General features: G+C 39.8%; 1 protein-coding gene across 2 annotated transcripts in view; it reads left to right on the plus strand.

Moving 5' to 3' along the window:
- PTPRR (protein tyrosine phosphatase receptor type R) overlaps positions 1-25,566 on the plus strand; it is a 142,781-nt gene that overhangs the window by 106,110 nt on the left and 11,105 nt on the right. For both annotated transcript variants that reach the window (XM_048301248.1, XM_048301247.1), the window contains 4 exons: positions 5,610-5,796; positions 11,292-11,376; positions 17,214-17,293; positions 19,365-19,502. In XM_048301248.1, the coding sequence (XP_048157205.1) occupies positions 5,610-5,796; positions 11,292-11,376; positions 17,214-17,293; positions 19,365-19,502 (490 nt within the window). The remainder of the gene's footprint in view (positions 1-5,609; positions 5,797-11,291; positions 11,377-17,213; positions 17,294-19,364; positions 19,503-25,566) is intronic.

Genomic DNA, 25,566 nt, shown 5'->3' on the forward strand with positions numbered 1-25,566 from the left:
TTTTGCTAAAAGCAGAAAGAAAGCTGAGACCTGTATTTTTTCCATTGTTCTTTTTTCCAAACATACTTTGTTTCCCTTTGAATTGCTCTACTGAAACATAAAACTAGATATGCAGGTGAAGTCTGGCAGCAGTAAGGGAGTAAGTGCTGGGAAGCATGTGCCTAGTTGTGCTCTCCCAGTGCAATTATAGCAGAGCAAACCCCACCTTCATTCAGTGCATTTGCTAACGAGATGGACCTGCAAGGTGAGAGACTCAGGACCCATGTTTAGGCCTAATCTGTGAGCACCAGAGAAAGAAAAGGCACGGGGCAACTGTGGTGATTTCCCTTCAGTAAAACCCAGGGAGAGTAGCCCTGTGTAGTGTTCCCTGGTACAAGCAGCATCTGAGGACCCGAAGCAAACTCTCTCCCCAGCAACTGCATCCAGGTCCACTCTTCATGCTAATTATTGACTTTCTTCCACCCACATGCCTGACCCAGCTCCCTCCTGAGCTGCACAGCAGCTTGGCTGGGGGACGGAGGACCGATGGCACAGGAGGAAGCACCTCCCGTGTCCGTAGTTCTGAGGTCAGAGGGCAGTGACTCCTAGAGGGCAGCAGCCATCACCGCTGCTTCCAAAACCACTAGAGAGAATGAGAGGCCGGGGCTCAGGAATCTGGGTGTTGCATTTTCCAGGAGTGCTGAATAAACATGGGAATGTGTATTTAAAGAAATTACTCAACTTAAATAAACAACTGGGAAAACGTGTCAGGCAATTGGATTTTCATAATCAACATCTATGGCTTAATTTTAGGGTCAGGGAAGACCTGGAAATTACCTCAGTAATGATTAATAGGGCTTTAGTAACCTGGTGGCCCTCCAACGTGCACAGGTGGAGCTTCCTTTCAACACTTTTCAAACAAACATTCCTTTTAAAATTTTTATTTTATCATGCCTTGTAATAAAATCTGCTTCTATAAATGTATTATTTAAAATACTTCAGTGAATTCTTGTCAGTGGACTTGTTCCTATTATCCAACTGAAAAGAGACCTGCGAGTATGTTAGTAAGACCCCCCTCTGGGATTCCAGACAATACACAGACACAAGTGGTTTCCTGATTGCGCTATTCACGTACCAGTGATGAGGTGGCTGTCCCAGCTGGTGGAACTTCATAAGAGTTAGTCTCCTGACAATTTTAATATAATGTTGTTATGAATGTTTACAATTCCTCAGATTCCTCACATGGTGCTCTTCCCCATCAAGACACAACCTCGAGAGGATGCTGGGGTAGGTGTATCATAACAAAATCTTCCCTTATTTGGCCCAGACTATTCACATAGGGGACATAAAGAATATAAAGTTATTTAAAAGGTAAAAAAAGCTTGGCCAGGGGAAATAAGGGAAAACCCATGTGTATGGTTCCCTTACTCTAATTTGAGGTGGAAAAATAACAGTCAGGAGATAAATATATATCTATGTATATATATATATTTGTGTGTTTATCTCCAAGTAAAATAAGCTGTCAGACTTGAAGTGTCTTTGGCCTGATTGTGATTTCCTTATTCAAAACCTAACGTAGGCAAGGGATAGTTACCAAACATGGGCTTTGTTTTAGGTGGTACCTCCTTACTGCTCTGTGGTCAGCCTTGTGCAGTCCCTCCTAGTAAGATTGGAAAAGGTGAGCTCAACAGGTAACCTCTTTCCATCCAGGTAGTAAAAGAGAATTCTTGCTTTCTATTCTTCAACAGAGAGTGAAGAATTTAACTATTAAAGGAACATAGAGAATCCAGAGAGTCTAGAGGAAGACCTGAGACTATAAGCATCTTCTATTAGAACATACAAACACATGGTGGTTCAGGCTCTCCCTCATCTTTTAATGCAATACGTTCTGTTTTCAGCTCTATTCCTCAGCATAAAGAATGCAATAAAGAAGTATGTGTGATTAACACTATACTGGTTATAGCATTTCTAAAGTATGTAAACATTATTTTAAAAATTTTATTAATTGAAGAATACTACTTCAAAAGGGTTTTTCGAGATCCCCATATTTATGGAAGAATTACCTTTAGAACTCTGATCCACTATATGTCCTCTTATGAACTTCTAAGAAGATTGCTCTATATTCAGTTTTTATTCAATGTGTACCTTTTAATGTATTAGATGTGCATCTAAGAACTGGTTCTTCTTTCCAGAGTAAGTAAGATCCTCAAGACCAGTGTTCATCAATAATCCCCATAAATGGTAAAAGCTGTAAATTCACAGTTATAATTAGATCAGGTATATTTTTTTGTTGTTGTTAAAAAGGAAATCGCCCTGTTGCCAAGACTGTCAGTTATAACAATGTAAAAGCCAAAGAAAATATTAACATTTTCACTGTACTTTGTTGCTGGACAATGGGAATACTTTTCCTCTATATTAGGAAATCCCAGTAGGCTCTCCCAGAAGTATGTCTGGATCTAAATTGCTACCCATTTCTCAACCAAAGGTAGCCTAAACAGATTTGGAGGGATTCATTGCACAGCTCTTCTGTGGATTTCTGGATGGTTTTCAAAAGATTGGATTTGCAATATATGCACTCAGAGCCACCTGTTTGAGGGACTGCCTTTTTCCATGGAATAAATTGCTAGGCATGGTCAGAAAAGGTGCTTGCGCAGGAGGGGTTTTGTGACAGAAAGGTCTAACAGGATGTTTTCCTTGAGCAGTGGTGTGAAGCTGGGAACTGATTTCCCCCCACAGGCTGGAGCAGTCCCCAGGGAAATGCATGGGCATGTGAGCCAGCACCCTCCTGCGGGGTCCATCTGAGAGCAGCCACTATGGTGTGCCCACTTCCCAGACTGTAACAGCTCTGGATTTGGGTGTGAATGCTGGTACTGCTGCCTGGGGTTCCAGTACCATGCAGGCTGTGCCACGAGGCACAGAGCACTACTGGTAGTCTGTGCATGTACCACTTACCCTCATTTTTTGCTCAGGATGCTACTTCACTTCAGCCTACCTTCTAGCAAAATTAGCAGAATCATATCCCACCCACTTCCCTGTGCCAACAGAAATTGTCCCCATCTACCCCTGGAGGCAGCCAGACACCCACTGCTGACTCACTGTTACCATCTGCAGGCCTGGGCAGCAAAGCTCTTGCTGCCGCCCACCCATCACCTAAGCTGAAATAGGCTTGTGAACAAAATGGCACAATGTGAGATTCACCTATTCCACCAGGTGGTCTTGTCTCTCGGACATTGTTGCTTTGAGCTTTGCTAAGTGACAGGTGAGTGTCTGAAGTAATTTTTATTCATGCAGACTGACATGATAGAAATCGCTTAATTTAAAATAAAATCATTGAAGCATTTGCTGATGTGTATGAGGTTCAACGAGGTGAAGTGCCAGGTCCTGCACTTGTGTCACAAGAAACCTGTGCAGCTCCACAGGCTGGGGCAAAGTGGCTGGAAGCTGCGCAGCAGAAAAGGACCTGGGGATGCTGGTCAACAGGAGCTGAACGTGATCCAGCATGTGCCCAGCTGGCCAAGAAGGTCAGTGGTGTCCTGGCCTGTGTCAGGAATAGTGTGGTCAGCAGGACCCCCTTCAATGACTGACTCCCTTCACTCAGCTCTGGTGAGGCCACACCTTGAGTCCTGTATCCAGTTTTGGGCGTCTCACTACAAGAAGGACATTGAGGTGCTGGATGCATGTTCAGAGAAGGGCAATGGAGCTGGGGAAGGAGCACTAGTCCTGTGAAAGGCTGAGGGAGCTGAGGATCTTAGCCTGGAGAAAAGGAGACTCAGAGGACACCTTATTGTGCTCTATAACTGCCTGAAAGGAGGTCAACCTCTTCTCCCAAGCCATGAGCAACAGACAAGAGGAAATAGCTTCAAGCTGCGCCAGGGGAGACTCAGGGTGGAAGTTAGGAAGAATTTTTTCACTGAAAGGGTTGTCAAGAATTGGAACGGGCTGTCCAGGAAGGTGGTGGAGTCACTGTCCCTGAAAGTGTTTGAGAAACAATTGGACATGGCACTTAATGCTCTGGTTTAGTTGGCATGGTGGTGCTCAATCAAAGGTTGGACTCAGCAGTCTTAGAGATCTTTTCCAACCTTAATGATTCTGTGATTCTATAGAGGAAAGCATTCCCCCAATATTGGGGGGAATAGCACTTGCCTCACAGATACTATCAGATGATATCAGTATTATATTTATAATAATACATGGTATTACTGTAAAAGAGACAATTGTATCTTAACATCCAGTGTTCAGAGAGGTGTGCAGTCACACTCTCCCAGCAGTTCTCCTGCAGATGAGAAATGCACCCAACCAAGCAGAGTTTTAGTAGAAAAACTGGAAGCACTGGATAATAGATTATCCAGTAAGTGGTTAATCATTGGCATATGTGATTTTACAAATGGGCATGGCGTAGAGTTGTGTACTGATCTGGCAGGATGACTATTAGGAGAGACTTGAGACAATCTTATGTTACCTTTGTGTATATCCAAGCATGATAGAGTAACTAAAACTTCAAAGAACTTCCCTGTAAGCACCCCTTAATGGAGAGACAATAATGTGCAGAGGTAGGAATCAAACTGGTGTTCTCATATCTCTGTATGTGCATAGCTGCTTGGTAAATGTTAACGGAGCTGGGCATCTGTAGTCCAGTTCAGCAAGCTGAATCTGTCAGTCTAGTACTGATTGCTGCTTAGTAAACACAAAAACTTTGATAGATGCCTATAAATTTGTGTTTAGTCATCACAATTTGCAGAGCATGGATTTTTTGCAATCAATATGGCTAAAAGGTCGAGTAGATAATACTTGATTGATGGGTTGAAAATATGAAAAAAGCCAGTTTTCTTAAGTGTTGTTTTGAGAAAGCCCCAAAAAGAATAGGGCTCATACCAAACCCACACAAGTGTAGTCTATTTGTATTTTCATGGTTCAAAGTTGTCATTGAATCCAACTTTATTTTCCTGTAGAAATGGAAATGTTATGAATTTGATTGTCCTGCAAGAGATGTTTGGCATTTCCAAACAGCCCCTTTTAAGTCTGTGACCATTCCTTCTCCTCAGACACAGATCATTCATTGTGGTTTAGTGCCTCTCCCTTCCCTTCTACCTAACATGAGACATTGTCTACTGTCTTGGTAGTCACAATGTTTACACTGCCTTTCATTAATTTCTGCTGCTTTTGTCAATTTTTCTCGCTACATTATGTATATTTAGTTTCAATAAATTCTTAAACATGCACCTAACTTAACTATGAATTTATTTCATGTTGTTATGTGTATCAGTTAGAAATATATCCCCTGGGTTTTTTTCTGTGAAATATTTCTTCCTTACCAAGATACCACTTTGACATTCATAACAATAAAGTAGCATATAGGGAGCTGTTTCTGCTTCTGAAAATAATTCATATAGTTGCCCCCTAGCACACTTTTTTTGCAGCATCAGTTGTTAGATTGAAGAATTAGGATGTACGTGGTTTTCTGTCCCCTCAGTGCTACCGGTGAAACCAGTCTTGCAGTCTTTGCATGCCCAAATCCATTAGTGACTATAGAAAAAGTCAGGGCGCATAACTAACTCAGGATCAGCTTCATGAGTGTGGGATTTGCAGTAACACAGGTCTCATATAACGGTTTTAATTATTTTCTAATGCAGACGAGGATCCAATGTCTCACTGACTTTGGATATGAGCAGCTTGGGAAGTGTTGAACCTTTCGTCACTGTGCCAACCCCAAGAGAAAAAGTAGCGATGGAATACCTGCAGTCAGCTGGCCGCGTCCTGACACGGCAGCAGCTTCGAGACGCAGTTGCATGTTCTCATTTACTCCAAACAGAATTCATGGTGAGTTCAACAACATGCTTGAAATGAGAATTTTTGACATAAGTGGCAAAACAGAAACTGTGGGGGAAAAATAATCAGGCAACACTTCAATGTTAAGGTGCAAATAATTTCCAAAGGGCACATTAGATAGTTTCAAGGTGGTGTTTTATGTTTGTGCACTAAAGACAGATAAGTCAGTCATGGATAATACAGATTCCTCTTGGTTTGAAGTCCCATCATAGATGGGCTAAGTGTTATAATAGAGCTACAGTGCAAACAGTCAGAACGGTAACACTGTGACAGTTTCAAAGGCATCAAAAAGGCTATGATGACAGAAAACATGGTAATAATTGGAGATTTTGTTTATTCCCGTGTAAACACCATGTATGTTTGCAATTTGAGCACTAAATTTTTAGTCACCGTAAATTATTTTTTGGAGCAAATAGGGACACCCACAGTCGCTATCCAAAAGGGACTTATGTCCCGAGGTCCAAAATATCTTTAACAAGCATGGCATACAGCAGCCTAATATACTCAAGACAAAAACCCCTGAAGTGTTTTATTAGTGTATTTATTAGTAAAAGAGGTAATAATCTAAAATGAAGAAAGTGGCCAGGTGGAAAAAAGAGCAGAAAAACTCAATCAGGGAAAACAAATTACAACACATTACTTTAAGAAGACCTGAAAAAGTCTGATCTTGCAAAACCCTCAGATGAAAGAAGCTATCAGAAAAAAGGAGACACTTTTTACAAGGGAGATAGAAAAGAGCATAAACTGATGCCACTTGAATGTGAAAACTGAGTAAGGCAGGGCAAAAATGGTCTTGAATTTTAAAAAAATCATAGCTTCATTTTTAAACAGATCAACAGCATGAAGCTTACCAAAGAGTACAAGAATCAATTGATGATCAAAATGGTAGAAAAGTGATTTGGGGAAGTTGAACCAAGAGGTGAGAAGTGACTCCATTATTTGCATCTGCATTGACCCTAGAAGAACTTAGGAAATTTCCTGCATCCATGGCAGGGATAGGTTCAAGCAGATCATAGAGGTTCTATCTGATATTGAAGCATTAGTGGAAGGGATTCTATAACAAAGCAGTAAAATTAATAAAAGTAAGCTAGTAGTCATCCAGGAATCCTAAAGGAGTCCATGTATGCACTTACTGATGTATTAACTGGAGAGGTGTAATGTAGCAGTTGTACTTCAGCAGCTGGGGAATCAGAGGGCCAGGGGTAACAGTTTTTCGGAAGGGTTCCAGAACTGATTCAGAGAAACTGCATATCGAGAAATCTGATATCTAAATCAGAGAAACTGGAAGGAATTAAAATTAACATGCCAGAGCATGTGATCCCTTGGGTTTCATTTTGTTTCCAATTAGTGCATATGAATCAATAGAAAATGGATGCCATCTTACTCTAAAAATAGCTTTTCATTATGAATAATTGCATCGTATGATGCAGTCCTTTTATTTACCTGTAAAATCCAAGGTTTATAGTAAAAGTCATTTGCTTAAGAAAAGTAAGTCCCTCAATTCTTCTACCAAAAAGTGGACAGACAGTGTACACAGGAAAAATTACAATCATCCAACATACTTTTATCACCAGTTATGCCATAAGTTCTCCACCATTCTGCTGCTTAGGCAGGAAAGTCAGAAGAAATAACTTCATCATACTTAAACCCCCTATGTTAGGAGACAGTTTGTACAGACAGATTGGCACCTCATAGAATCCTGTTTACCCAAATCGTCTCACACAGCAGTTATGCACATCTTGGGGGAGACAGAGTCACATTTTATTTGTCCCTCAGGGGGGCACAACATGGCTTTGGCCATTCAGTGTTTCCACAGAATTTTATTGAAAAGGTCATGACTTGTCTATTCTGTTTTTAAACCATTTTTTAAAATGTGGTTTAAGATGGAGCTGTTGAACAGTATCTGTTTACTGTATTCCTTCATACAGATAACAGCTCAAGTAGGAACTTGAGGCATGCAAAGAACGCAGTATGTAACCCTCACCCATTGTGCTCACACAGCTAAAGAAATTTTAACTAGCTAAAGAAATACAGTAAGGCAGGGTTCTGGAGACTAGTATTATTAGTTCTCATGAAAAATTTCCAAATGTGAAAAAAGTGGAGAAATGTTTAAAGTTTTCAGTGGAAAACTAAAACTTGAGCAGTTTCAGGTTATTTTTAGTTCTTCAATTTTTTTTCATGAACAATTAAAGGGACATTACTTATTGTTACTATAAAAGGCTTTAAATTACCATAAAAATATATTTCCATAATATTTATTAAGATTTTTCTTCTTTTTTTTTTTAATAATGCTACAAAAATATTGGGTATATCTGGTTGGGAGAATATACTTGATTTGGAAGGAGGAAGAAACATAATTTGCCCAGCATATATGTTTTCTTTAGTGGCCTGAGTTGCTACTCTTCAAGGGACACAATATCTGAAGTTCGTGACAGAAGATAAAATTCATTATTCCCAAAACACTCAAATGCCAAGAAATACAGTTCCTGAATGGGAAAGTGCCAGCTCATTAAATCTATAAAATTAGGTCCTCATAAAAATAGAGGCATGGGTATAATGACTACCTGCCTGAATTTTCCTAAATTTTGCCACATTTTCTTGAATGCCTTCAGAGATTCAAATCATACCTCTTCAAGTGTATGAACAGCATTTAAAACCTAATGTGAACCAGAATAGCTGTCATTAGAAGGTATCACTCAGAGAGGGAAACCAGCCCATGAACAACATGCATATGCATCTATAATTGCATGCAAGTGACTGAGCACATGAATGTGTGCAGTTTATACATTATTTGCAAATATTTAATTAAATATATATGTTTAATAAAAAAACTATATATATATATATTGCCTATACAGCTACAGAGTTTGTATGCTAATTTGCACATGTTCCTGCTGTTTGCAGTCTGCTGAGCTTATTTGCTCCCCTGTTAGCAGGAATGTTATCCCCATATTATCCTGATATTTTTTTTTCTGGAATAATCTCTTTTTTCTCACAGCCAGTTTCAGAATAAGTGACTTGCCTGTGGCTGTGATCCATGGTGTATTGTCAGATTTCTGTCTGTGCCCTTGGACTCACAAGTACTTACTACTGGGAGGAGACCACTGATTAGAAAGTGTTTACAGGATGTAAGTGATTAATGTTATTAATGGTCCTTGTTGGCCCAGAGAAATGTGTTTCTGTTTTCAACTTGGTGGCATTTTTGCATCTGTCAGTAAGTAACTCACCAAATGATGAACTGTTTAAAAATTTCAGCAGGCATAGTGCGGGAGACAGCCAGGCGCCTGGAAGACCCTCACCAACCACCATCACTTGGGCAGGCAGAGGACTGTTCCTCACACATCTTTTTCCAGACCCTGTAGATGACAGACCTAGATCACATTAGGCACAGGCTTAGTGTCTTGCTCTCTCTCACTTGGTGCATAGTTTAGCATGGAAGCGTTTCAGAGGCCATGTACTGGTGGTGTTTGTACTAAGCCGGAACTGAGCTAGAGAAGCTCTAGGTCGGCTGGTTGGAACAATTTGGAGCCCAGGGGCCAAGGGTAGGAGTCTCACAGAGGTCACCATTGGGAAGTGGTAGAAGTCAGAGGCAAATATGAGGAGGGTGTGGGAGCTCATTTTGTAGTTTGTGGATGAGGAAGCAGCATTAGATGCAGGACAGAGGTGAGATGGTTTGACCTGAGGTAGCAGGGATGAGGTTTATGCAAGAATGAAGTCTTAGAAGTGAGAAGATCCTGAGCTTAGGACAGCCATCATATGGATGGAAGTAGAGTGATCTGAAAAAGGATTGGGTGAAGTACCTGCAAGGAAGGCGTATCTTAGCAGCATCACTTTGGCTGGCCTGACACAGCAAGTCATTATTTTGAGGAGCCAGCTGAAGACCAAGAAGAGATCAAGGAAGAAACTGAGTGAGGGAGAGGGGAAGAATAAAGAAGGTCCATGAAATGCACGGGGATAAGGCAGAGAAAGTAGAGAAATAAAAATCAACACAGATGCAGCCTCACATAGTAAGATGGTCAGAAGCCAAGTTGGGAAGTGGAAACGAATTACAGCATTTCATTATGAACCAGCTAAATTTTACTTAACTTTGCCATCTCTTCAAGCAGTAAGGTGAGAGGGTAGCTTCCCCTGCTTGGTGAATCCATGGAAAAATCTGCTATTGGGTGCATGCTTGACAAGCTGTTAGAGGCCTCATCCCTGTTCCTTTAAAGAAACCCTGCAGAGGTCAGTCATGCTGGGCAGGACCAGGGCTTGGGTCTGAAGGACAGTGACCATGCATTTCTTCTGTGCCAAAGTACTGGGCAGGCCTGCACCTCTAGAGTAGAAACCAACTCATTTTGAAGGAAAATCCTTAAGTAAATTTTCCAGTGATGCAAGCCAACGGATCTTCCTCATGTTCCTACGTGTCTCTAAGAGACGATTACTTAATATGCCACTTTCTCTTAGGCCAAATGTCCCAGGCTAGCATGAAGTTTCCTAGTCTCTAGTTATGACTGTTCTTTTAAGTAAAAGTATTAATTTACTGAAGATCAAATTCCAGCTTACTCTAAGATAATTTAAATAATGGTGGCCAAAAAAAAATTCAGCATAACAATGAAGATTTGAGTAAACTGAAGCATTTTTAATGTGATTTCCTAGATTATTTTAGTTGGTAAAACATCCCCCACAATCATGAAAAAAACACTACATGTTTCATCCTGCCATTTTAAAAGGGTTGGTTTTATTCAACTGTAAAAACATTATTTCAGGACTTTGAAATCAAAATTATTCTTACCCTCCCTTAAGCCAAGTTAAACATTTTGTTCAATGCAAAATTTGTGGATTTTTACTTTTCATGCTGACAAACAACTTGAAAAACAGTAATTTTATGAGGAGTTTATTATTTGTATATTTTTGAAACTTAAAGGAAACTGTCACATTAGTTACACACATCTGCAATGTAAATCAGTCACTAAAAGATCAAAATGAGAAGCAAAAGAAATAGCTTCAGATTTTTATTACTTTTCAGTCATTGAATGCAAAAGACTAAGTCATTCTAGTAGTTTAAATAAAAGGCAAGTGAGGTCTTTGAATTTCATTGTTAAGGGCTTAGCACAAAATTTTTTAGAAGTTTGCCATATATTAATATTTAATTATTTTTAAAGTTCCTCCCCCAGTTATGTAAAGTATTGCTCTTTTTTGCCACAGTACTGTACTTTTGAACTCCACTTTTCTGGAACTATAGGGCATTTTAACCTTGGTCCTAATCCCATAAAAACTTTCTTTTTAATAATTTGTCAGAAGTGTTCCTTGGAAGTCACCCCTTCGATATGCAAGTCCCTGTGTTTATTAAAGGAAGGGTGTTGATAAGCTTGAGGTGGGAACCACTTTTTTCTTAATAACTTTGATGTTAAAAGACAGTTGTGTAACAGCAGATGGCCTTCTGGTGATAATTTCCTGCATGGCTCCTTTGGAAACATCGGTCTGATTTAATTTATTTTTTATAGGAAATACCAATGAATTTTGTGGATCCCAAAGAAATTGACATCCCGAGTCATGGAACTAAAAACCGCTATAAAACAATTTTGCCAAGTAAGTGAGTTAGCCCTTGGTTTCCTACTATGACATTTAGTCCTGCTTTGAGAACATATTGCTGTGAAAATCTAGCTATCTTTATATTTGCTTGATGTGTACCCATTCATACTTGTATTTATAATCCATGTAGAAAGATAACAGAAGCCCAGTGCTGTAGGACCGGCAAATGCAGAATCTCACTGGATGCCTTAGTAGGTACACAGGTTGGCAGCATCCCAGCCACATACTGAAGGGCAGCCTGGGCTCATGCTGATTTTCTCTGAAAGGCAGCTCAGGCAGATGGGGAGAGTGAGGTCTGCCATGCCTTGCAGTAGCTCCTTATCACAGCCCAAACCATCTTGCAGTCACTGAGTTCCCTCTGGTTGGGTCAAGAAAACTTGGAACTAAAAAAACACAGACTACAAAAAGCAAGTACAACCTATCTTGTCTTGTAGTGGGCTTCCATCTTTAAAGGTCCTCTGTTGATTGCTTTTTTTCTTCTCCATGCGCTAAACTGCCTTTGCAGAAATCTGTTTACATTCCTGACACAGTGCTGCCTCTTCATTGCTCTAAACTTGTTACTGCCTTGCTGTACTGCTTCCATATTTTCATTGGCCCAAATTCATATACAATTGCTTTGTTATAATTGGAAGTGATTGAAAACTTTTCAGTGGAATAGTTTTCCTTCAAAATACATGTTTCTCTGAAGTGCAGCTGTTTTCATAACATTTGTTGGTGGATAATGAGATATTCCATTTCTCTTTTATTAAATGTTTTGTTTTGTGTTCTGTTTCATACTAGGTTGCAGAAGTTTTAACGTTACGCTAAATATAGACATGAACAGTTGAGTTTTTATAATTTTTGACATCACCAAAGTGAAAAAGTTTAGTGATTCAAAATGTTACAGAACATTCCCACAAAAAAATGTAAATCCTTTGCTTAGGTTTGGAATGAAGAATACTTTTAAAATGACAGCATAATCCTATCAACTAGAAATTTGTTTCCTAAACATCTCTAGAATATCCTTGTGGGCGTATGTTAGATGTTAGTTGTTCAAATTCACACATCTTAAATTATGAGATTTCTCTCACCAAATCTGAAAGCATTATAATTTGTTCACATCACACCTAGGCCTTGCAGTCAAACTAATGAAAACCGATGGCCTTCAGCCTCTAGATTAATCTCAGAAATGTGATATGTAGCTGGGAAAGAAGCTTGTGTGGAGTCCTTGCTTCTCTTCTACCTCCAGTAAAATTTTCATTGTGTTCAAGGTTAGTTCATCTCTTGCAACCAATAGCTGTGTGCTTGTGAATACAGTAGAAAAATGTTGAGGGGGATTAAAGACAGAATGTAACTGAATGCAAGTTGGATACCAAACAATCAGACAATTCAGCGTCCCTTAGAGTCTGGCGCAGTGTCAACAGGATGCACACGGAGGGTGAAATCCTGACCCCTTTGACGACAGCAGGACTTTTGCCATCAGCTGCAGTGGAGACAAGATATCACCAGCCCCCCTCTGCCTGACTGGCAGATTTTTGGAAGTAGTTCTCCCTTCCCATGGCATCTCCTGTCCAGGCTGCCCCAGCCGCCATCAGGTTTGCCTCCAGCAACGCCTTGCAAATGCGATGAGACCTGTTTCACTGTAGCATGTGTTTTGAATTGGGACACAACAGCTGGGCCATACTTGATGCTGATGAGCTTTGAGAACCAGTGTGCCTGTGTGTCTTCACCTCCCGTTAGCTGGGATGTGCCGCTAGCTCCACAGCACATTTTCAGTCCAAGCACACTGCTGCTGTGCACCACAGCTGCCCACTGACAGGCACTTTGTAACCGTCCTTGACAGAAATCACAAGGTCTGTTGAGTGTTAGCACCAGGCTTTTTCAAAGAAGATATTTTGAGGATTGAGGCACATGCTCATAATAAGTATTTGCACACCCCACACCCAGTCTGAGAGGCTTTGGAAATTATTTGAGTGATTAAATAGAACAGCTTTCCTGGTTTCCTGCTCAGATGGTATCAACCCACTGCTTTGTATACCCGCATCAGCTTTTCCATTCCCAGCACTGGGTGCGTCTCCTGAATCGGGGCACCTGTGATGACAAGTGACGTTGGAGCTGATGGATTATGTCCTAAAAATGCCCAGTCCTGCCAGCTCCACCCTCTATGCTGTGGTAGATATTCTCATTTTCTACGAGATAATTCTGTGACAGGGTGCATGAGGGCGGGTTTATATTAGCAGATACTATCCGGCCAGACACACTCATGTGAAATACAACTAATGCCTTTTGGAAATTATTCTATATGGAAAACTACAAAGTACAGGAGATGTTACATTTCTATGAAAGATGTTTCAGTTGCAGTATAACATAGCCAACATTCTCATGCAATCACGAGGCTGCCGCTTTAAGTTCTCTAAGTGTTATTTGCATTACAATAGTATTCTAATTTAACTACTGAGGGGCCAGTGTGGGATCAGAGGCAACTGGCTAAGCAGGTTCCTTAAGATCAGTGTTTCTCCATCCTTCCTCCGGACTGTGGCCCCACCCATAGCTCCTGTTAAACCCTGCTCTGTATCTTTAGCTGCATCCCCTCTGCCACCAGTCTACAGTATTTCTCACACCCTCTGTGCAGGTTTCCAATCCTGCACACAGATTTCCCAGTCTCTCACCACAGCCACTACCCTGTGGCAGAACAGCAGCCCTGCTGCTCATTCCTCATCCTCTTACTCTACATCTTCACCTTTGCCTGCTTGTCTCCTGCAGCCCCCACTACAAGTCCCTGCAGCAGGACCTCAGCTTCCTACTATCTTCTCCTGTATCTCCCACTACTTCTTCAGCCTTCCATCTTTCCTACTTCCTGTCTCATTTTTCCATCTCAAACCAGAAGCAGAATTCCTGTGGTATTTCAGAGTATACATGGACTTTTGCTTACAAAGGAGCAAGTGGTTTAACACTATTCTGTGGGTATCTTTGTATGTGCAACACATCCATTAGTTTACCACTCCCTATCTCCCTTCTGAAGACTAACCTCAAGTCAGAAGTCTGCATCGAAACACCCTGGGCAGAACAGCAGATTCACACTAACATGAAGATAGACAGCACCTAGAGGGTCAGACCCAGAAGTCCACAATCTGTTGCATGAAGTGCTTGGGCTAAAACTGGCTCTGACATTCCACTATAGGGGAAAGTTAAATTGTATGAACAAAGCACTTTATTATGAAAGCATATAAACAGATGCTGGAAAACCATTCTCTTGATGCTGAAATTTTTGAGCTCCCTTGCACTCCCCAGTCCTGACTACAAACAGTCATATTTGCTCCAGTTCTGCTCCCCAATGAAAGCACCAATGGAGTTCATGGAGTGAATGATCCTCCAGTATCCATGGCATGGTGGGAAGTTGTCCGGCACTGCTACTATATAACCCTGCTTGTTCCCTGCACCAGGCACTCTCATGGAGGCAAGTTACAGTCCCTTTAACACCCTCCTATTCCTCCAACGTGATAAATTCAGGACAACATTAATTTGTTAAAGATGGAGTTAGAAGCAGCATCTTCTACTCAACTGAGAGAACTATTCCAGACTTCCTAGATACATGGAAAAAAACAGCAGTAATTTTGCTCAGCTAAAACCATAGAAGACAAATTTTATTAGTAATTGTAAGTGCTTAGCAGCTCCGGTGCATTTTCAGATGCTTTACAGACATTGATGAATTCAACCTTGCAGTCAGCATCTGTCTTTCTGCTGTAGCTTCGGACTCTAAGACTTTGGCATCCTTGAGGATAAGATTATTACTTCCAAGGTATTTGTCATTCAGAAGGAAGCTAATGACTTCCATTTGTGTCTGATGATTGCCTAGTGGCTCTGGATCTTAAGCATTGCTCAGGTTTTCCTCATCTCAGAGCTCAGTTTACAGCACCTGCCTATTTCATAACTGATCATGACTGTTAATTTATAAAAGATTCCTGTTCGGAAGCAGTGTTTGTTTCATTGATTGGAGTTGGAAGGAGGTCTCAGAAATTGTGAAACTGATTTAGCTGCTCCCTAGTAACAGAGTGATTTATCTCAAGACATGGTAATTAAAACTGGATGTTGAGTCTGCTTGGAAGAGGTTTTTTAAGGTAGGGGTCAAGCGACACCAGAATCAGAGGTATTGTGTGAGCTAGAGGAAGCGGGTGTTTTTTCAAGGCCACGTAGCCCGAGGCATTTGTGGAAATGGCTAATAACCACTCTGTGCTGAAAAGGAATGAGAGGTTTCCTGTCCTCATATTGTTAAGGGAAAAAAAAGTTCTAAGTGAAAAAAGTTAGGAAAGCTAGTACAAAGAGATTTTAACACAAGTTAATTAGGGTTCATGTAGTGCTATTAACAACAGAAGACAAGACTTCCATGTGAAGACTTTGAAGTCATGCAGTCATTTGCATATTTTAAGAAACATACTTTCAAAACATCATCCTGGGTTCTACAAAGGCTCCACTCCTGTTCAAGGTGCTCCTGTGACCTCCAGTGGGAAAAGGACATAAAGCATGTTTGGGATCATCCCTCCTCTTCCTTTGGTTTGCCAAGGTTTTATCATGTTCTTAAGAACAGGATGAAAAGTCACAAAAGAAATCCAAAAGCGTCTCTGAAAATACTAGGTTTTGCTACAGCATAGGTATATATATCAGTTATATATTTCATATGTAAACACCAGGGCCACACACTAAATAGTGTTTACTTACCTCTTTCCAGCTCAGTGCCCATGTATGTATCTTTTAACATATTGCCTAGATTGCACTGAGCAAAGGAGCTACCCAGAGACTATTTCCAAACCAATGGGTGTCTGCATACTGTCAAAAAACCCCACTGATTATAACTGTTTAAGCCAATTGCCAGAAGAAAAGATTTTTTTCAGCATAGAAATATTTCTATATGATTTTTGTTAATGGTAGTATATTTTTTTCAGAAAAAATGTGAAGAAAGTCAAAGTGTGTCCATGGACAGCCCCCCTTGGGCATCTCATTCCCTGTCTGCTTTGCCCTTTCTGTTACATTGTATACTTGAGAATATACTGGCTTTAATTCCAAAATGGTATTACATGGGGGGTAGGGAGGGCGGGAGGGGGAGAGTGTCTCATCATCACAAATGAACAAGCAAAACCTTCCTTTCCAGGAGGGATTTAATAACCCCCAGCTCTTTACTCAACAGAACTGGCCCCCACTCCATTCTAGAGCATCCAAGACTGAAGGAAAGGAGAGTGTGAAGGAAAATGTTCTTGTATTTTGGCATTGTGTCTCCAGTCCAGTACACATGAATGGTCACGAATTGGTCAGATGAGGACACAGGGCTGAAAGGGAAGAATATAGATTACCTAGTCCAGCCCCTTACAGTGAACTTAAATTGGTATCAAACGCATCCCAGGCAAAGGAATCTTTTCTTAATTTAAATCCAACTGTCCAGTGTAGTCACTGAACACTACAGCTTCAGGCAAAAGTACCAAAGTCAAGTTCAAAGGACTTGGTGTAATTATGAACCATTGTACAATGGTACGACACAGGTTTCAGAGACAGTCTAGGCAGATCAGCTCGATAGGCAGCATGGGCAGGCTCGACCTTGTTGAGCATTGCCTGGGCCTGACAGTGTTGCTTCAGTGCCCACAGCTCACTGAGATGGTTCTGCACAGCTCAGCCTTGTGCAGCACAGGGGTGCCTTAGTTACATGTCATGATCCTTTGCAGAGGGAAGAATTTGGTGCATAATTCTTTACTGCTTGACAACCCCAAATAACAGTAGGTTTTATCCTTCAGAAAGTCTTTGATTCTCTTTAGAAATCTTCTAACTATGGGTTTTCTTATTAATTTCCGTGTTCCTTGTGCTCTTAGATCCTCTAAGCAGAGTGTATTTGAAACCAAAAAATCCATCTGACTCCTTGAGTACCTACATAAATGCTAACTACATTAGGGTAAGTAAATGTACAGTCTTCATGTACTTTTGAGAAAATATTTTATTTGCCATGTGAGTAGCTGGCTTTGCCAAGTTGCCACTTATTTCATTCTTACCAGTCTTCATTGATAATTCCAAATCTTTCTGTCTACATATGTGTGATAGAAATAGTTTCATGAGCCATTTGTAACAAAGGCTACACAACCATGAATGTACAAAAATGGTTGTAACAAAAAAAAATTATCAAATAGTTTATAAAAACATTAAGAAGCACATGCATTACTGTTTGTTTACTTTGGTATTTACTGTTTCATATTGACCTACTGCTTTATAACGAAGAAAAGAGGGTTACTTTTAACAGTGACAAATACCAGTATTTTCAATATACCAATTGATAGTCCTGAAATCAATAGTTAAGTAATTAAATAAATACTGTAACAGGTTTGGGAAAAGGAACATAGACAGATATATTAAATATACACATGTGCCCACAACACAGTCATTCACATTTTACTCCCTGTACTGGTCACATGACACAATGACTTCACCATCATGAACCCTGTTGGAAAGCATTATTTCTAAGTGTCAGGTATGTTATAGTCCTTGATCACAGACACACACACCCACACACAGAAGCATTCTTGAACTCATGACAGAGTATATGCTAAATAGACTACAAAGAAACTACTTCAGTCAGATTTTAGGAGTGTAGTCCTCTACCTGCAAAATTAAATGTTTTCTTCAGAGTTACTATCCAGACCTTCAGCTGGAATAAAAGTAATAGTGCAATGGCAATTTGGCCCCAGAACTATACAATGATGTTGCTTCTTTAATTAACAGTGCATTAATATGTATTTACACAGCACCATGCCCCTTAACCTGCCTCACTTTGCAACCTGTACTTTCAGCATTTCTTACGAAGACATCACCATGTAACTAAGCAGAGTGGTTCTATTTGGAGAGCAACTCTTCCATGAGTCAGACCATATGTTGAGTCCTCTGAGGTATCCCTTTTCCCTATACCACCACCCTTCAAGCCCACATATGGTGATCCCTCCTGCTGCTAACACCAGTTGAACTGTCAGCAACCCAGCAGTGAAATGAAATTTCACATTCATGTATACAAAATCCTTGGGCTTGCTGGGATCCTGACAGACCTGTCTTGGACAAAGTATGTTCAGGCAGATTGGTGAGTGGAAGGAGGACAGTTTGTGCCAGCTGAGGATTATCCCACTGGTTCATGCAACAAGTAACAGCTGTCAGGGAGAAAGGCACTCAAAAGGAAGATCCAAGGCTATAGGCTCCCACACCATCTCCAGCTGTTCCCCATTCACTCATTCCCTTCAGACATTGCTAGGCTCTCGCGTGCATTACTATTGGGCACCCTGTCACTGCACAAACTCATAACTTCTCCTTTTCACCCAAAAAATAAGAATGCAGTGTCCTGTTTTTCCCATTTCTTCTTGTCTTTCCCTCTCTTCTGCTTCCCCACTGTTTGCCTGACCTTCCTTTGACCTCCTACACGCTCGTGTGTTTTGGGACTCCCTATACTCCCTATATGTGTTGTCCCTCCTATAAAGCCTCATAAAGGCACTTCTGCCGTAGAAAGCATGTATAGCAGAGTCTTTGACTCCACAAGAAATCATGTATTTTAAAATTTTTTCCTGTCATGAATCTTTGTAGACAACGGTTTTATAGTTCTTATTTTCTCTTCTGTGGCTTGTTGACTATGAACTATTGGGTAAATCCTGCCGCAATTTAAATTATAGATTAAAGTACCACTGGATGAGGAAAGTCCCAATAACTTGAAGAATGGAATTAGCTAAAAGAAGCCAAATAAGCAGGGAAATTTGAGAGGAATTGTTGTATTCTTAGGACCATTTAAGTTCATCAAATCAGTTTCCAGAGAAAAAACTGTTCTACTGAAAAATTTCTGATCTGCTCTACTGTTAGTCATAACTTCTTTCAGTTCAAATATTTTTTTTAATTTCAGTTTAAGTTTTCTGCCCTTTCTGCTCTTTTATTCACCTGCAATATTGATTGATCACATGAATTTCAAGTAAATGCTTTTGTGTCTGTTTCTAAACCAGGGATATGGAGGTAAAGAGAAGGCTTTCATTGCAACTCAGGGACCCATGATTAATACCGTGAATGATTTCTGGCAGATGGTTTGGCAAGAAGACAGCCCTGTCATTGTTATGATCACAAAGCTGAAAGAAAAAAATGAGGTATGACAACTAGCCAAACTGAGAAGTTATTCCTATGGCTGCATGCTGTAGAAGGAACTTCAGAAGATATGGAAGGAGGCTAGCAGATAACTGGTTCTTAAATAAACTGTTAATAGGATATGTGAAAAATAATGAGAGGGTAGCCAAATACACCAAGTGCAATTGCGTAGCCATTATAAGTCATGATGTATTAAAAAAAAAAAAGACAAAAAGGAATTCCATTTTCCAGATCTGTGCTGTTGGGTTCATAACTTTTTAAGAAACACCTCATTTATCTGTTGGTCACCTCTGTACTTCTTTTTACCTTCTGGTATATAAAGACTAGATGGTTAATGTTATGATTAGCAGTTTCCTGACATGGCTGAAGTTTGCACTTTGCTGTAATGTCAGGGATTTAATCCATTCCCAATGTTACAAATCTTCTGGACCCTCCCAGAAATACAGCTTGGGCTCCCAGATGTCAACACCACAGAGGAACTTAAGACAGAATGGAAATAATACTCTTTACCTTAGTATCAATTAGACTTGACAATTGCATTTTAGTGGCTAATGGCCAACTAACTGCCTGTTACACATTCCGTGACTTTTGCATCAATTCCAAACTATATCTTCAATAGCTTTATTTAATAATCCTGTGAATTTTTGTCAGGCTTTCCTTGATAGTGCCAGAATCCGTATTTCTGACTACCAAACATTTGGAACAAAAATCACTCTCCCATGCAGAAGGCCAACACAAAACCTGTTCTGGAAGACTGAATGTTAAAGAAGTGGTTTACAGGGCTTGTGGACAAGATAGAGTCAGAAATAAAGGAGATGGACTTTTTTCTTTGGTCCAAACTTAGTAACGATTCCCAACTCCAGGTAGGTGCCTCAATCAAGTCTCAGTACATTGCCATGCAAGCACCAGGGCTGTATTTCCCCTGCTACACTCACACCCCTGCTATTCAAACTCAGATGCATGATGGTAGAGCAACAGAGTTTATTCAGGCAAAGTTTCTAGTCTGAGTGATGAAAGGACCAAGAGTCTGAGTGCATTCCCCGGGCTCAAACTCACTGCTCCATGTAAATGTGCACTCAGTAGATATATTCTTCTTTCTTCTGCCCTTGACTGCTGCTTCACTGTTTCTCAGCATGAGTTTAGACTTCTAACATGTACTTAAAATCCAGGGGTTTTTAAGAAACTCTATGTGAAAAGTAGGTTGATCCTGTAAAATGTCCCAAGACATATTCCCAAACCAGATGCCATTTTGCACTAGACTGTTCAAAGAGGTGTTCAGAAGCCCACATTTAGAATTAATCATGAAAGCATAGCAATCGACCCAGCTAATCAACCAAAAGAGTAAGTATTTCACTGAGGAAATGCTGACTGTTTAAACACTCACATCTGACACTGTGTAAGAAGAATGACTTGAAAGAAGTGCCCAGTGGTTTTCATCGTGTCAGGAAGCTCTGTGTTTACCTGAGTTATGCAGGCTCTAGGCACTGGTGTTTATCGGCATTGTTGTGCCTGGCAATGGTAATTTCCTCCAAATAGAAAGGGTGAGGAATCTCAAGTCGTTCCCAGGCTATATAGAGAGGCTGTGTTTGTGCAAGCTGTCCTGTCTAGAAACCTTAGGAGCTCTCCCACCGTCAGCAGGTTCCTCCTGAAACTTTGCTTGCTGTTGAAAAGAAAGCAAACTCTTATTGGTCATGCTCAACATATTATCTTCACTGTTAAAATATTTGCTCTCTATAGAGAAGGCAAAAGCAGACCTTATTTAGCATAATAGTACTTGGTATTTTTTCCTCTCTGGGGTCTGCTTTATTTCCATCATTTTCAGGGAGGTAAATCTGCAGTATACAGACATAAAAATACCTTCATATCTGAAAGCATATTTGTTCACTCATCCACATTCACCCCTGAACAAATAAACCTCCATACCTGACTCTCGTGTGTAGGCCATATTCCTCAGTTGGTATAACACCAGTCAGCCTCCATTTGAGCTATAATATATTGTAATGTATGAAGTAATGTATAATGTAGAAGCTCTCACATGAGAGACACATGAAAAACCTTAATCTCAGCAATAACTTAATTTATTTTACATAAGAATAATTATTTGGGACGTTAGTGTCCTAGTTCAAGATATTGATGTAACAAATTTGTATTTAGTGATGGGAATTGTGTGAAATGTCGATAAATAAAGGTTTCTATAGAGTTACTTCCATATATCAGATGAAAAAATGGTTAAGACTTGCTGTGGTAAGTGTGAGTTTTTGCAAGATGGGTGAAGATATGAGAGTAGAGAGAGCAAAGTATTTATTTCAGCTGTACAAAGAAAACATGCAGAATTTGTAAAACCTGTCCTCAAAACTACACAATGTCTGAAAAAATTGAAAATCTACCTGTGCAAGGAGAGTCCACAGCAAAGAAGCTTCTGCCTGAATAACTTGTGAGAAACTTGGAAATGTAGGCCATAATTTTAGAGTTAACATGAGGAAAAACACATCTCATCTAGTGATCTAGGTACCCTTCGTGGTCACTGAAGAGCATTAGACACCTCCAAATGGTGATCCATCCCACTTTGAGAGAATGAGATAAATCACTAACTGAAGGTGACCATTCTAATTCTGTACTAATATTCTAGGACACAATCCTCCAAAGATTTACACACTAGGCACATATTATCTTCATATATTACTGAGTTTAGTCAGAACAACTGAGTAGTGAAATTTAGATAAATATGTGGGGTGTAAGAACATTATGGACACATAATTTCACAGAGAAGTTTATAGACTTCTGTTGTATCAGCTGATTTTTGTCATTGTGCTATGTACTACATCAATAATATGCATTTATTCTGCCTTCGAAACTTACTAGCAACGTTACCTGTTCAATAGGAAACATATTTTGGGAAGCTTAAGTAAAGAATCTTGCACAGCATTCCACAAGAAGAGAGAACTAATACTGCCCGATGCATCAGATTACTCGATAATGCAAATCTTGTTGTCAGTAATTACTAGGACAATATTGCTAACTCACTGCTTAAAGCTCATGTCATATTTCATGTAACATTTTTTCCCTCGGTTCATCTATAGGCACCCTTATATATGCACAGCCAAGTAGATTTTGGAATTTGGAAATCCTACCTTTTACAGACTTCACATAAGCCTCTTTGAAGATCACTTATTAGTTGAATATTGGTACCATAGATAGGTTTTGGAAGAACTTAGGAAGATTTGGTGCTAGCTTTGAGGATTTCAGTATATGAAGGCAAATCCTGAAAGCCCTCTTAAATTATACCTCTCATGCTTGAGTTAGTAATGACAGTAAATAGAAGGCAGGAGTAAAAGGGGATTCTGGAATTGAAGCTTTGCTGTTATTATTCTTTACTGTTGTATTATTGGGACCTTTAATGTGTAAATTTTTAGGCATAGCTATATGGAGAAATACCACAGAAGCAGAGTTGTAGTAAAGCAATTCCACAAATATTTGAGAATTGTTAAACTGCTTTTGTTCAGGGTCCAAATCCAGAGAATGTAAAGCCGGTAAATACCATGTCACCTGGGACAGCCTTCCTCCATTCGGCAGACCTGGGGACCAGGCTGCAGTAGGCGCAGTTTTGGCAAGCTAAAAACATTGGCTGTGATAAATCACAGGTGCCAGCCCCAGACCAAGGCAGGGCCAAATCCCACTCAGTTACAGAGATCCACCTCAGCAGCGGTCCCGTGAAGCTTGGCACCCAGTGGGCATGGGATAGGGCATGGCAGGAGACAGGAGAGGGAATGGAAGGAAGCCTATGTCTGCAGCCGTGTTGCAGGGGGAAGGACAAAGGCTGAAATCAATTAAAAGTCATGTGAGAGACTGTTCCTTGTATAAAATTCCTAAAGTTCCTGTTTGTCAGGGAATGTTTAGTTGGGGGGGTGGGGCGTGTTTGGTTGTTTCTGATAAATACTATGTGCAATGAGTTTTTACTGCTTGCGCATGAAGCTGGACACCAGACTCCTCATCCACTGTATCTGGCTTTTAAACTGGTTTAAAATAGAGACAAGTAGAATTTTCTTTTATGTCCAAGTAACAGCTTGAGGCAGATTACCTTTTTTTATTATGGTCCTGAGATTTCGTATATTACTTTCTGTATACCTGATAACTTTATCCCTCTTACCTCCATCTTTTTCCCTTTTTTGAGTTAACTTTCAAAAACATGTTAATTCCCCACTCCTTAGAAGTGCTTGCATCAGCTTATCCCACCTGTACTTTCAAGGCTATTTTTAAAGCAGTAACAAACAGTATTTTTAAAAGATGCACAGCAACAGTGTTAAAAATAATCCATTGTAACTCACTAAATGTAGATGGACTGTTAAATGAAAGTTATTTTAATGAACAGCCACATTTCATTGTCCACCCAGCACAAGTTGCCAATTCTAGTTCTGGGAAAGAGTCAAGAAAAACACTCTTCTGGAGTGCCTGAAGGCTTTGTAGTGAGCATTGCATGCTCTCATTTATCAAGAAGTCTCAGGAGTTTACTCAACTATTGTTGATTGTCAGGGCACAATTGTGTATTTAGACTTTTATTTTTCCCAAATTAGCCCTGAAAACTACACTCCCAGGGAGGGGCATGAACTGCAGATCTGGCAGATGATAGTAACTATACGTGTCACATGGGTAGACTGTGGAACTTCTGAACACTCTTTTTCATACAAATTTCTGAGTATTTTATTGCCATTCTTGATCTCTTCGGGGAGACAGCAAATTTAGGATGTTCGAGTAATTCTGCAAAAGACAGGATTTGAACGAAACCAGTCAGAATGGCCAGCATTATTTCAGGAAATGTGGCTTTCACACACCTTACATTATTAAGGTAATGAGCATCTATTTTTAGAAAAGTATTTATACAACTGAGGTGATTCAGTTCAATCCACCGTTGGGTTATCGAGTAGCAACTTAAATATCACACCTGGTGGTAAAGCCTTGCATTTCACTGATTGTTTTTCTGGATCATTTTTAGCAGTATTTACTGGAAGTTATGCTTTATGGCAATTAATTTTATTAAAGGGATTGTTTCATTTTGCTGCATAATGTAGGTGACTGTCTATCTACATGTATACCAGTTGCTTCAGCAAGAGTTTGTGAGGAAATACAAACAAGGTCTTTCTGGGATTAGTATTATTGTTCTCTTGGGGTTTTGGGGTTTTCTATTTTTTTTATTTATTTGGTTGATTGGGGTTTTGTACCTGTGTATTGGATATTAAAACAGAAGGTTTCCTTTAAATGTTGGGGTGTCTTTTTATTAAATGAATGAGTTGGACTGGCCAGCATTATTTCAGAGAATGTGGCTTTTGAACACCCTACATTCTTAAGGGAATAAGCATCCATTTCTAGAGAAGAGTTTATACAACAGAGATATTTGTTTTCTGTAGCCTATAGAGATACTGTAATTGAAGTGAATACTGAAGACTTGAAGATAAGCAAACTATTGCAGGGGAAAAATAAAATGGTTTGCCTTGTAAATACTATTTCTTCATCTCCTTTTTGGTAGATGCTTGTGAGATAAATTGCTGAAATAGTGTAACACTGCTGAATCATTGAGAATTCTGCATATAATTTTTTGTAGCTCTAGCAAGTCTGATGAATTTTTTAACATTAATTTCCAGAAACTTATATAGTAGAACAACTCAGGTTCTTCAAAATACTGTAACATGCACATTAAGTCCAATTGAGTTCAGTAAGATCTAATGACACATTTACATTCTTTCTTGTATCAGGGCCCAGGAGAGTAAATAGGATAAAAAGTCTTGTGACCAGAGGACAAATTCTGAATCTCTTGCTCAGAAGGAAGTCCCATTTGGAAAGACAAAACCTCAAAAGTTTAATTTTAGAATTTTCTAGGAAGAAAAACCCTTTAATTTTGAATGTGGAAAATAGTTCCTATAACTGAACTTCAGCTTTCAAGAACAAAAACAGCTGTGCAGAGTGTTCTGTGAAAGAGATCTATATTGTAAAAACTCAGATCCTGAAAACCAGGCCTAAGTCATTCAGTAAGAACTCTGCAAAATCTTATTTAGGAATACTTCTCACATGAAA

This window comes from Corvus hawaiiensis, chromosome 4, assembly GCF_020740725.1.
Source record: "Corvus hawaiiensis isolate bCorHaw1 chromosome 4, bCorHaw1.pri.cur, whole genome shotgun sequence".
Classification (NCBI taxonomy): domain Eukaryota; kingdom Metazoa; phylum Chordata; class Aves; order Passeriformes; family Corvidae; genus Corvus; species Corvus hawaiiensis.